General features: G+C 33.1%; 2 protein-coding genes across 12 annotated transcripts; both read left to right on the top strand.

Moving 5' to 3' along the window:
• The first annotated feature begins 3,949 nt into the window (after window positions 1-3,949).
• Window positions 3,950-7,284, top strand: LOC105137957 (sucrose-phosphatase-like protein). Of its 11 annotated transcripts, none has more exons than XM_011043921.1 (7): window positions 3,950-4,112; window positions 4,204-4,252; window positions 4,757-4,859; window positions 4,955-5,056; window positions 5,137-5,478; window positions 5,606-5,862; window positions 6,752-7,284. In XM_011043921.1, exons 1-7 carry the CDS (start codon window positions 4,067-4,069, stop codon window positions 6,993-6,995), a joined length of 1,143 nt encoding a protein of 380 aa, XP_011042223.1. In that variant the 5' UTR covers window positions 3,950-4,066; the 3' UTR covers window positions 6,996-7,284. The 11 variants fall into 11 exon arrangements, with proteins under 11 accessions (XP_011042223.1, XP_011042218.1, XP_011042215.1 ...); XM_011043916.1 differs by having other exon boundaries at window positions 4,685-4,859; window positions 4,961-5,056; XM_011043913.1 differs by having other exon boundaries at window positions 4,685-4,859.
• A 1,137-nt stretch (window positions 7,285-8,421) lies between these two features.
• On the top strand, window positions 8,422-12,251 carry LOC105137956 (probable protein disulfide-isomerase A6). Its single transcript, XM_011043910.1, has 11 exons — window positions 8,422-8,658; window positions 8,930-9,014; window positions 9,171-9,268; window positions 9,354-9,409; window positions 9,615-9,732; window positions 9,864-9,891; window positions 10,599-10,690; window positions 10,791-10,947; window positions 11,034-11,158; window positions 11,326-11,425; window positions 11,793-12,251. The coding sequence occupies exons 1-11, from the start codon at window positions 8,444-8,446 to the stop codon at window positions 11,856-11,858; spliced, it is 1,140 nt and encodes a 379-aa protein (XP_011042212.1). The 5' UTR covers window positions 8,422-8,443; the 3' UTR covers window positions 11,859-12,251.
• Window positions 12,252-13,338: the final 1,087 nt, after the last annotated feature.

The following is a 13,338-nucleotide window of genomic DNA, read 5'->3' as shown; positions in this document are numbered from 1 at the left end:
GAGGAGGAATCATCCCCTCTTTGACAACTCTCAACCTCACTCTATTTCTCTCTTTTTGGTGCTGCAATGGCAGCCTACTCTCTTCTACATTTCTCACATTTTTGGCTCTTTTCCTTCTCTCATTTTGCTCTCTAACATATGCCTCTATTTATAGACATTCATGGAGGCTCTTCTTGATTTATTGTTAACATTGGTGGCCACCAACTCTAGTTCATTCAACAATGGTGGCTACCAATAGTCAATTGTCAATGGTTGGTGCCTTACATGAAATGACAACCAACCTAACAGAAAAGTTAGTGCCAATGAGTTCAAAGATAATATTATTATCTTTCCACAATTTACTAATAGAAAAGAGCTGAGCCGAAGCTTGAGGACAATAAGCAACATCTTTTAAGGTGAGAATAAAAGAATGAGTTTGAATGGAAGCAGTGCTAGTGCAAGATATAATCAAACCTATCTCGTAACCTACATCCACAAAATCATCACCGTTATAAGGTTGAGAGGTTGCAAGCTTGGCAAGATTTGAGGTCACATGAACATTGGCACCACTATCAGCATACCATTGATGTTGATTGAGATAAGTTTTATTAGCTTTAACAATCATAGCAGCTAACTCGGTTGGAGGGTACTGACATCCCTATGAGTAGTTCATCCTATTAAAACATTCTAGTGCCTGATGTCCATCTCGTTTGCAAATCTGACAGGGAGATCGAGAACAAGAGGCAGTCAACGTAGCATTTGATGATGAGGATGGCAGGTGAGGTAATGGTTGTTGAAATTAAGAAAGAGGAGGACTGGAGCCTTTTGATGTCCCAGAAAAAACAAGCCTTGTTGCTGCTGCAAGAGCCTGATTTTGAACCAAATTTATGCAAATAAAAAGCACAAGCCCCTACCTCCTGTTGAATAGTTTGATTATAGAATTTTTTTCATAAGATCAAAATCCAGCAACTCTGCATTGAAGTCCAAGAATGACATAGATTTCTCCTAGCAAGGAGCATATATATTGTCACAAAGGAATGAAAAGAAGAATTGTGACCATTGAGAACCGAGAGAATTAAATTTGAGTCATCAATTGGTTTCCCAACTACAGATAATTCATCAATAAGGGACTTAACTGCATCTAAAAACTGTTGGCAAGGCATGAAACCTTGCTGTAAAGATTGTAATTTTCTCTTGATAAGAGAAATACAAGATGTAGAGGGCGCAACAAAATGTGCACCAAGGGCTTGTCAAGCAAGCCGAGAGGTCTCAAGACCATAAATGATGGAAACCACTACAGGAGATAGAGAAGATATAATCCAGCCAAGTATCATTTGGTATTTATACTGCCAAACTACATAACCAGGATTAAGAATACCTTGGGTTTTATGTTCAGTGCTGGTAAATTGGGGAGGGCTGGGTTCAGAACCATCAACTATTCTCATAAGGCCATAGCTACTAAATAAAGGAAGTAATTGAGCATTCCATGCAAGAAAATTAGTTCCATCAAGTTTGATAGAGATAACTTGAGCTAGAAGATGAAATGCAGCGGAAGAGGAGGAAGAATCTGTAGTGCGAGACATAGGATCAATAAAAAAATGAGTTATAGTTTGCTCTGATGCCATAAAAGAATTGAAAGCATTATGGTTTTACATGCCAGAGACATATGCAATGTCGTTCTTATAGAAGTAAGGTTTTTATATGAGATAAGTGAGAAAACTATGTGTTTGTTACTAGAGATAAGTTTTACAAAATATTCAAAACTCAAACCAGTAATACTATGATTGTGCAAAGCTGTTACACTCTACATGCAAAGTGTAACAGTAGCATCTTGAATATCAAAAACAATGACTTTTTTGTATTTTATTAGAAGGAGTGGTGATTATGTTGATCCTTATCCTAATCAGTGTGCATGTAAATAAACAGCAATAAAAAAACACGAACCAGTTGGTCTGTGGGTGTAGTTATGCAAGAAAGAAGACGAATCTCTTTTTCTCTTTGGCTGCGGTCATGGCATTAACCATTGGGTTTGCTATGAAGCTTTGATCTTTGGCTCTTTGACATGTTCTTTTGTTTGAAATCATGTGAAAACATTGCTCAATTAACGAGGTTCGTTTCCTGTTTTAGCTTTCAAGAAGGAAAACAGGGGGATGTTGTTGCCAGATCGAGAGGAACTTTAGCTTTTGCTGTGTTTTGAAAGAACAAGAGTCCCTGGGAATGCCCGTAGTATGGCCTTAATGTGTTTAGATTCTGAATGGAGGTTGTCTGAATGTTCACAATGCCAAAACTGCAACTCCCGTTTTACCCTTAACAAAGTTTTTTATATGCATGCTTAGGACTTAGCTCCTTCGGTTCTATTTCCTCTGTATATAAATCACATAGCATGCCGATTTCATGATGTATCTTCAAGCTATGCACATGCCCAGGCTTACTATTTGTCATTTGTGTGCATAAAGTCAAGTTTTGGGTGTGAAGTTGGTGCTTGTCCGAGTGGCTGTTCTAAAAAATTAGCCTTTTTATAATTTGTCTTAGTATTTTCACAAAAAATAATATATATATATATATATATTTTTAATTTGTCTTAGTATTTTCACAAAATATATATATATATTACATGCTTACGTGAGGTTTTATAACAAGTTTAGGACTTAACTTATATTAAAAAACACAATACATAAAAAAATGGCTAGAATTTTTGTTTTTGACAAAATCTCAAAATTGCTAGAATTTTTGTTTTTGACAAAATCTCCTAGAGATTAATGTAACAATTTAATAAAAGAATCTTTTTCCAACACAATGTCCTATTGGTACGAATTAATTTTTTTTATATTTTAAAAATTTACAAAATCTTTTATTTTTAGAAATTAATATAAAGATTTTATTAAAAATTTAAATTAATAAAATCTTTAATTTTTGGGAATAACATTCATTTTCGACGTGTCTTTAATTTTTAAGGATTGATGTCAAGTTTTAAATAAATAAATTATAAATAAACTCAAAATTTTATGTTATTGAATAATTTAAAAAAAACATGGACAACGATAGCATTTTATATAAAAAAATAGTTAAAGTAATGTCTATTTTTTTTAAAATATAACTAATTCAGTATTTGATCTTTAAATAAGCTAATATTTATTTTAGAATAAACTAATATTTATTTTAAAATTGTTAGTTTTTTTAATAACTAGTTGAAAACTTCAAAATAATCAAATTTTTTTAGTTGGTAAGAGACAATCCTATAAAGGAATTCAATCATACACTGAGATTTTGAATTCAAGTTGATTATATCACTTCTTTGAAGAAAAATAATCAAATAATTTTTAATTATATTTACGGTCGATCATCTATATAATATATAAAAAAAATCTCTAGATATTTGATATTTTTTCTTTTAATAGTTCTCAATTCTAATAATGTTTTTTTTTAGATATTTATAACTAGAATCTCATATTTAGAGAGAATAACTTGCCTCTTGTTATTCTGCACAAAAAAAAAATCTTTCCTCTAATTTGCTAATTCAGGAGATGATACTGACCTGTTGTATTTGAAAAATAATTTCTTTCAAGAGGAGAATGGGCCGGCTAATGGTGCAATGAGATCATATTGGAATTAGGACTTGAGAGAAATTTGGATATTTATTACTTACTTGTACTATATTTATAAATTATTTTCATACCCAACAAATAAAAATTTAAATTTATTTTATTATTTATTTTATTTAAAATAATTTATAGTATTAAAATTTGAATTTGAATTCTATTTTTCTTTAAATTTTTTATCTATAATTTTAATCCCTATTCTTTTAATAAATTTAAAATTTTAAAAGTTATTTTTAATTTATTTTTCATAATATAATAAAAAAATATTTTTTAACTTTTTTATATATTATTAAACATTATAAAAAAATTATTTTGCATTAAAAAAAAAAACTATTCTCGGCATACAAAAATCATTAATTAACCATACGGGGTCGGTTCAAAAGCAAATGCCGCTAGAGCTGGGAGAAAGCCAAGACGTTGCCGTTACCTTCATCGTCTAAGCTACCAATCACTGGATCCCTCCTGGTTCCCTCACCAGTCTGTGAAAAATGATGAAGAGTAGATTCCGAGCTACTCTACTCCCTTTATTCACTGGTAATAGCTCTTCCTTACAAAACCCTAACCCTGTGTTTTGAAATAGGGAGAACAATTACTTAACTTGATCTTAATTGAATTTATTTCGCAGGTGAATACGGCTTAAATCCTCTTACAAAAAGCTCCACTTTGCTTGACAGGTAATTTCTCTAAACACATTTTCTAATTGTTTGGTTATATTGTTACTGAACCCACTCATTCCATCAGGGTTTTAGCTTTCTCAATTGTTTAATTATCAGAATTCTGAACGAATTTGTGTATCTTCGTCGTGGTTGATTCAGCTTCAGTGTTCTGAAACAATCTTTATATCGATTAGGGAATTTAATGTAGATTCAGCTTAAAGGCAAAATTTCCTCTGTATCTGAATTGGGACAGTAGCAGCCACTGTATCGCGAGTCTATAGATTTTGGATAACTGAAAATTCATGATATCTTAGTGATAACTTGGGGCCTGCTTATACTTTGAAATTTATTAGGAGCTCAACTGTGCAGCAGATTGGGCATGGATTTCTGCATACCTGTTAATAAGATTGTTCATTATTTAGAGAATTTATAGTGGTCTGTGGATGGTAGATGTTTTGCTGCTCGACCATTCGCCAGTTTTCAGTTAGAGAGGATTGAAAGTCTGACTAGGTCTACACACAGCTGTGCTGGTGAAGAAGATGATTTCTCAGAGTTGGGCCTGCCTGTGGAACAAAGTGTTGGTACATTTCCCATGTTGATGACAGAGAAACCTGAAACTTTCAAGGTATGTTTCTGCAGAACTGACTTTTTCTCTCTCTATTTGTACTGGATTGAATAATTTCGAGTGTGACTTGACTTGAGCTTAATTCCTTGCTCAAGAAGCAGAGAAGTATCAGTACTAAAAAACCTTCATCTTTGCCACCAGAAAGCATCGAGAAGCTGACAGGCACAGCCCCAAAACAGAATAATTGGACTTCCAAGGTATGTTTCCATCAGAACTGACTCTCTTTCTCTCTTGGTTTGTACTGAATTGAATAGTTTCAAGTGTGACTTGACTTCAGCTTAATTCCTCGCTTAAGAAACAGAATAGTGTCAGTACCAAAAAAGCTTCATCTTTGCCATCAGAAAGCATCAGGAATTTGGTGAACGCATTCTCGAAACAGAATAACTGCGCTTCAACTCCACATCTCAAACCTGAGAACAACACTGATGCCTCTTGTTCTAACCTTGCTAAGAAAAATGCATCCAACTTCAAAAGTTCTACATCAGTTACTATTGAGAATGTACCTTCTCTTATCCATCTTTGCCGGTTGAAAGAGGCAGTGTCAACTTTTGGGAAGATCTCAAATGCTTCCATGAGGGCTGTTCCAAATGGACTCGACTGTTGTGATATTGAATTTGAGGTAGTTAATGAATGTAATATGATTCCAAAGCCGATCCTGTTTCTGTTTCTCACTCAGTTCTCTTCTCCTTATTACACGAGTGTTTGACCAGGATTGATTTATTGTACTTTTATTTTTTGTTTTGAAGAGTGTGGAATCAAGGAATAGAGCAGTGTCAGTTGGTAGGATTACTTTGGAGAACTTCAACCTTCCAGTTCTTCCTCTACATGTCCTACATGTTGTTTCATTAAGAATTAGTAACGTTAGCTCAGAAACTGATGATTCTTTGATTCACTCGTTGTGCATGGCATGTGGTCCTTTGGAGGGGATGGTGAGGGATAAAGATATCGTGGATGCCTCATTTAGCATAAGGGACAAATCAGACATAGAGAAGATAAAAAAAAGGTTAGAAACACTCACTTTCATGAAGATAAAGCCATGTTTTCTGTTCTGTTTGTTATTTAAACTGGACGTGGTATCTTCTCCTAGAGGGGGTACCAATTCCTTAGTTTCATCTGGCTGAAGTTGAAGTTATTATAAGCATTTCCCCTTTCGTTCAGGGTCCTTCAATATTTTCTCAAGTATTTCCCTTTTCTGCCTCTCTGTTTCCCTTTTTTCCCCTCTGAAATCCCTATGTTAAAGAGAAAAATTTAGATGATGCTGATGCTTTTTGCAGTTGCTGCATCTACCAAACTATTATTGTATAATGGACTTGACAAGAGAAGGAGGGCAATTTCTCCCCTTAGTTTTTCCTAAAAATTCATAACAACCCTTATTTGTTTAGAAGTTAAAATTTGCCCCCTTTTTTAGACATTTGCCCCCATATTTCTTGAAACTTGTGCCTCGGCCCTTAGCTAATCTACTATACAATGGTTTTTTTTCCCAAAATAGTTGTGTATGAAACTACTGTTTAAATGGACTATATAGTGACTGTTTCAATTAAATGTATGATTTAATTTTGTTGAAGTACAACTTTGCTTTGTAGAGCAATACTATTTTATGTAATAGTGCATAACGCATCGTGTCTCCCCCTCACAGGGAGATTTCCTCTACTCATAAACTTTCTTTTCTGGTGTGTTATAAGAAGTTGAAGTTGAAATGGAAAATGCGATTTCAAATTAACATTGGGAAAGAAACTATTTGTTCACTATATATTATCTGATTAGGTATTTAAATTGAGGCCAACTTTCCTGTGTCCTGTGTATGTTATGAAATTTACTTTATCTTGATGTTGTTATGTTATCTTTGTAAATCAAACAGCTCAAAATAGCGTATTTCTTCATTGTGCTGTTAGGTTGAACCAAACAATTGTGGATGCCTGCAAATGGTCAGCTTGTTTGCAAACTGTAATGCCCACTGCTGCGGTCACAAACAACGACAACAATGCTGAGCTGCACTTGGGGTTGGAGGTTAGTGGTAAAATACACGAGTTAAAGAGTCAAATTTCACTGACACAAGTGCATGCAGAAGACCTTGAGTATCTGTATCATGCGCTACTGCACCTTCAAAGTCATCCGAGCACGAGCAATAAACACTAACTAGAGCTTTTACATTCTGGTATATTCATCCTCTAAATTGAAAAGGAGAGAGAAGGGTACGGTCAGTTAAAAAATCATTATTAGATGGAGGTTCACAAACTAGAGAATTCTTGTTTTGGCTGCTATATCAAAAGCTTATGGCAATATTTTCTGAGGGCAATATGTGTACCTGAGTTTTTTGTAGCTCTTTCTGTAGCTGCGTTGACATTTGCTAACAGAGATGCTGGGAAACAATTTTTCGATCCATATGTATATTCAGGGCATAAGATTTTATCGACCTGTTGAAGTTAGGGGTGTTTTTTATTTTTTTAACGTTCCAGTATGCGCTAACTTATGGTTTAGGGCATAAGATTGTATCGACCTGTTGAAATAAGTTTTCTATCTGTTTCAAAAAATTGAACAGGAAGTGATCGCGAGACCCTTAAGATTAGCCTTTTTTAGAAGATGAGGTGTTTTTTCTTTTAAGTTACCTCTGTTATTCATTACAATAATGTTTTTTAAAAAAATTTATTAAATTTAAAATTTAATTTTTCAATATTTAATTTATTATAGATTAAATTTAATAATTTATTATAATTTACTTTTTATAAAGTTATTTTAATTTTATAATATATATCTTGAGTTTAATGGATTAATTTAATTTACTTAATATTTTCAATGTCATTATTTAATATTAGTTGATTAGAAATTAAGTTTGATGATTTATTTTAATTTGAAGTTATTATGAATTTATATTTCAAAAAAATTATGAGTTTATTAAAAATTAAATTTTATAAGTTATTTTAATTTTATGATTTAAATTAAGGGTTTAATAAAATAATCTAGATTGATTCAGATTTATTATTTAATTTATTTTTTACGAGATTGTTTTAATTTTATAATTTAGATAAACAAACTTTGTATATTGAGGATTATCTTGAGTTTTTTATTTTTTTTAATTTTATATTTTAATATTAAATAGATTTAAAATTAAATTTTATAATTTAAATTTTATAAAATTATATTAATTTTATAAAATTTAAATTATAAATTAAACAAGTTAAAATAAATTAACCTGAATCATTTGTTGTGAATTTTTTTTTTTTTATCCCTAGTAATCCTAGTTATTTTGATGGCATTCTTCCGTTGGAGGGCCAATGACCTAGTACTTCTCAAAACAGAATCAATGCGGCATCATTTTTCGTAAAAAGAAAAGAAAAAAATATTGTGCGTGGATTTGAACATTTCGACCTCTCATACCCTGCCATGTAACAAAAAAAGGTCACCCTAGGAGAACAAGAAATTCAACCATGTACAACTCAAAGAAGACATTACGGTTCGTCATTTCAACAAATCAAATTATTCCACCTCAGATAAAGTACATGGTAAATAAATGGGGTTCCCTTTCCTCTATCAACTCTCATTTAAAAAATCCTACTGCAGGAATTGGCATATAAATACCTCTTTTAATGCCCTTTAAGCTAAGAGCAAGAAACAAAAAGCAGAGAAAAATAGAAACGAGGAAGAAAATGGAGAGGTATAATCAGATCTGGTACGCCTTTGGCACCGTGGCTTTGTTAGTCGTTTCGGCCTTAGCAGACGATGTTGTTGTGTTAACAGAAGATAACTTCGAGAAGGAAGTCGGTCAAGACAGAGGCGCGCTCGTTGAGTTCTACGCTCCTTGGTCAGTGATTCTTAGATGATCTCTCAAATCATCCTAGTTTTTATTAAGCTGAGATTAGTTCTTTAGATGCTGAAATGATCGCGATTGGTTGATCCATAGATCTGTTTGTGATTTTGCTATTTTAATTAATCTAGTTTTTTCATATTATTACGAAACTTGTAGATTCTTGATCATGTGATTAGCCATTAGTTAAAGAAATGATTAATGAATTTTAGCGGGATCATTCAAGAATTTGGTGAGAAGTACGAAATTGTAATTTTGAATGTCATAGGTGTGGGCACTGTAAAAAGCTAGCTCCTGAATATGAGAAGCTTGGAAGCAGCTTTAAGAAGGCAAAGGCTGTTTTGATCGGAAAGGTCAGCCTTATTATTATTCATTTTTTTTTCTTCATATTGGTCAACGCAAATAACTATTTTGATCCTTGCTGGAAAATAGGAGCTGCTGTTTTTGTCAGAGATTTATTGACACCTCACCTTACTTCGTCACTGTGAATTGTTGATGATGTGGTGCAGGTGGACTGTGATGAGCATAAGGGTGTATGCAGCAAATATGGGGTTTCTGGATACCCAACTATTCAATGGTTTCCTAAAGGATCGCTCGAACCTAAAAAGTGAGAATTTTATTAAACTTCGCCGATAGAATGTCCAAATTTAATGCTTTACATGAAATGCGAATTTGTGGTTTATATACAATAGGTATGAAGGACCACGAACCGCAGAAGCACTAGCTGAGTTTGTCAATAATGAAGGAGGTACTGCTTTTTCTTCTTTTTTTAAATCAATCCTCCCTTCTCCCCTAAGCATATCTGATAAAACTGGTCTATCTGCTGTAGTCTTTGACTTATTGCATCTTCAAAGAATTGTTTTACAAAAGCAATACTTCTGTAATCTCGCCATCAGTATCATGTGAACTGGAAAAAAACACTAAAGGTTTCTCATGGGCTATGTTATTTACAGGGTCAAATGTGAAGATAGCGGCAGTTCCATCCAGTGTAGTGGTGCTAACTGCTGATAATTTTAATGATATTGTCTTGGATGAAAACAAAGATGTTTTGGTTGAGTTTTACGCACCCTGGTAAGCTCCCATCCTTTTGTATGCTGACCACTGTTAGTAACCATAGTGATCTTGAGTTTTTGTTAAATCTCCCTTTATCTCAGTCTTGAAGGTGTTATATGTTGTTGATTTACAATTTCTACTTCTTACAGGTGTGGCCATTGCAAAAACCTAGCTCCTGTATGTACAGCTCCTTCTTCCTTCCATTCCCTTTATAATTTGTGTGTGTGTGTGTGTGTGTGCATGCATGTATGTAGGAATATGTGATTTGCTCTGTGTGTGTGCATGCACGTATGTAGGAATATGTGATTTGCTAACCTGCTTATTTTCTGGGCAGGTTAGCATTGTTCCCATTTTTTTTAGATACAAATCATCCTTGAAGTCATTTTTTAAACTTTTTAAGGGTAAAATTCACTAAATAAACAAATAAATAAAAGCCAACTCTCTCCCCTTCACTTATCTTCTCTCTCTCTCGCCTCTTTGTTCTTTGTTGCTTGTGTCTATTTCTGTGATTCTTTTGCCTATTGAAAGAGTTCTTTTAATTTTCTGTAAGGTTATATGTGAAAAGCCATAATGTGAGATAAGAAGGATGTGGTGGAGAAAGAGAGAGATGATCGAACACTATACATCTGGGAGAGAGTTTAGGTCTAATTTTTTAGCTTTTAATAGTTTGACACATATAGCCTTGAAGAGTTTTAAGTTAAAGGATGTATTACATCCAACTTAAAAGTGGGCATAATGCTACCTTGTCCAAATACTAGGCAAGTTTGTAAATCACATGAGTGGGTGAGTGCGTGCATGTTCATGCGCCCATTGTTGTTCATGGTTCTATCTGGGTCTTTCCTGCACAATTTGACGATCTGGAATTTGCTGGTTCGTTCCTTCAGACTTATGAAAAGGTAGCCGCAGCATTTAAATCTGAGAAAGATGTCGTGGTTGCCAATCTAGATGCTGACAAATATAGGGATCTAGCTGAAAAGTAAGGGCAAACTTTTCTGGTTAGCTAATTATTATTTTTTTTGTGAAAAGGGTTCTCTACATTAGGAGCGGACAATGCTAATGATCTATGCTGCATTCAGGTATGGAGTAAGTGGATTCCCTACATTGAAGTTCTTTCCAAAAGGAAACAAAGCTGGGGAAGAGTACGAGGGTGGGAGAGATCTGGATGACTTTGTTGCTTTCATCAATGAAAAGGCTGGAACCAGTCGTGATGGTAAAGGACAACTGACCTCCAAGGTTAGTTATCACAAAATATGGAAGTTTAATCCTTTTGTTGTTGTTGACCGAATCTTTTAATTGTGTTATGTTTATGTACTTGATAGGCTGGTATAGTTGAAAGTTTAGATGCCTTGGTAAAAGAGTTTGTAGCTGCTGGTGATGATGAGAAGAAAGCAGTATTTTCCCGTATTGAAGAGGAAGTTGAGAAACTCAAGGGTTCCACAGCAAGGTACTTCATGGCATGGTCACAGCTAGTGTTTAAAATTCATTTTGGCTTGTATTGATATCCTTACAAAATCACTCAAAGCTGTCATGTCTTTTGCAATTGACTTCCTTTATTCTTGTTAAATCTCTAGTGAATGGAAATCTTAACCACAGGTTATTCCATGTTTATAGGCATGGAAAGATTTATTTGAAGGCTGCCAAGGCTTGTATGGTGAAAGGTGCTGATTATGCCAAGAATGAGATTGAGCGGCTGCAGCGTATGCTTGAAAAGGTAAGATTGATAGATTGTCTATCGTATGTGAAGCATGCCATGTTTGTAAAAGGAGTCAAACAGCTATATTTTGACATTTTTAGATTCTCTCTTAGTTGAAGCATGCCATGCTTGTAAAGGGGGTCAAACAGCTATATTATGAACAATATTCATAATAAGATCATACATAATCATACCATAGGGCTTTCATGATATTTTAGAGTACTCCAACTGGTAGGTTTGGGTGACAGATCATGATAAGAACTTTTGCATGAGTAGAAAATGAGTTTTGAGTAATTACGTGAAATTCTGATGACTGTTAATTGATCATATCTTACGTGAAATTCTGATGACTGTTAATTGACATTTTCTTTTGTTGATGGTGCAGTCAATAAGCCCGGCAAAGGCAGATGAATTCACCCTGAAGAAGAACATTCTATCAACTTTTGCTTGATCTCCTGATCTTTTGTTTCACTCATCTATATTTTGGGGGTAATCATCATCCAGCTACCCAACCCCAACCTTCACTTTGAAGTAATCTGGGCAAGTCTTCTTCTCGCAGTTAAAATCGGTATCCCTTGGATTTCGACTGAGCAGGTTCACTATAACAAAATGATTTTGAGAAACCTTAACTGGCACGTGAAGTATATTTATATGCCTTAATTTTTACTTTTGTACCTTTTATTTTCAGTGGAGAAACTTCTAATTTTCAAATGAATCTCGCATTAGACTAATGAATATCTGCCAATTGATCTGTTGTGATCGATTGAACGTATGATCAAGAATCTTGAGAAGTTTAGTTATGCTCCGCAAGCTTAGCCTGTATGGATCTTCCTTGTTGGCTATTTTATATGAATTGTGACTGTTCTGGAATAATTTGGAAGCCCTCGCCATTGTTAACTGGCGATGATCAACTTGATGTTTACATCTAAAATCATCTTTTTTTCTGTAGAGAGCTCAACCCAAGTTACTCTTGCATTTAATATTGTGTAATATTGTGTGGTAGCTCTTGTGATTATAATTTTAAAAAAATTATTTTATAAAAAGTATTTTTAATTGAAGTTAATTTGGTATTTATATATGTTTGGTTAAAATTCTGGTTGAAATTGAAGTTGAACAAAATATATTTTAATGTATTTGGTTAATAATGTTTTTGAAATTGAGGTTATAAAATAATTTTAAAAATATATATATTAATATTGATAGTTTTTAATTTAAATATTATAAATTTAACTATTATTATTATATTACGAAATAAATAATATTTTATATAAAATATTTTTTATTATTTTATTAAATTATTTATAATTTTATTAGGTATGAAATATATTTGGAAAGTTCCTTGCCTCTAGTGCCGTGCGTGAGTTGTTCCTGCTTTTCCCTCGAAAAGCGTTGAACTGCCTTTCCTCCAGTGAATCAATAGGCTAAACAACCGATCTTGCGATATTGATTTTTTCGATTTATCCTTTGAAATCAATGTCTCCAAGCGTGGTAGCGCCTGTCAGCGCTGCTTTTTTTTTTTTTTTATTGATGAGAAGAACTTAAAAAAGGCTTTCGTCGATAACAAAAGAAGTAGAATTTCAAAATAGTTTAATATATTTGGTTAAAAAAATGCTTTTCAAATTGAAGTTATAAAATAATATATATATATTGATGGTTTTTAATTTAAGTATCGTAGATTTAATTATTGTTATTACATCATGAAATAAATAATACTCCATATAAAATATTTTGTATTGTTCCATCAAACTATCTACAATTCTATCATGTATGAAATACATTTAACAAGGATTATAGTTTTCATAAATTTTTTAAGAGCGCAATAACGTCAAGTAAAATATAATCAGGAACAAAATTGGAATTGCAATCAAATTTTACAAATACCACATCATCAAGCAATCTCTATTTAATTTATATAGTGTTATTGAATAATG

Source organism: Populus euphratica, unplaced genomic scaffold (genome assembly GCF_000495115.2).
Source record: "Populus euphratica unplaced genomic scaffold, PopEup_1.0 scaffold173.1, whole genome shotgun sequence".
Classification (NCBI taxonomy): domain Eukaryota; kingdom Viridiplantae; phylum Streptophyta; class Magnoliopsida; order Malpighiales; family Salicaceae; genus Populus; species Populus euphratica.
This window is presented reverse-complemented; position numbering and strand designations above follow the sequence as displayed.

What these genes read in the sequence shown, in the direction of transcription:
- LOC105137956 (XM_011043910.1), top strand. Translation starts at nt 8,444, where the DNA reads ATGCCCTTTAAGCTAAGAGCAAGAAACAAAAAGCAGAGAAAAATAGAA. An exon ending in AGGCTGTTTTGATCGGAAAG is followed by an intron (nt 9,015 to 9,170) that starts GTCAGCCTTATT and finishes GATGTGGTGCAG; the next exon opens with GTGGACTGTGATGAGCATAA. An exon ending in GTTTGTCAATAATGAAGGAG is followed by an intron (nt 9,410 to 9,614) that starts GTACTGCTTTTT and finishes TGTTATTTACAG; the next exon opens with GGTCAAATGTGAAGATAGCG.
- LOC105137957 (XM_011043912.1), top strand. Translation starts at nt 4,067, where the DNA reads ATGATGAAGAGTAGATTCCGAGCTACTCTACTCCCTTTATTCACTG. An exon ending in TCTACTCCCTTTATTCACTG is followed by an intron (nt 4,113 to 4,200) that starts GTAATAGCTCTT and finishes GAATTTATTTCG; the next exon opens with CAGGTGAATACGGCTTAAAT. An exon ending in AGCTCCACTTTGCTTGACAG is followed by an intron (nt 4,253 to 4,684) that starts GTAATTTCTCTA and finishes TGTGGATGGTAG; the next exon opens with ATGTTTTGCTGCTCGACCAT.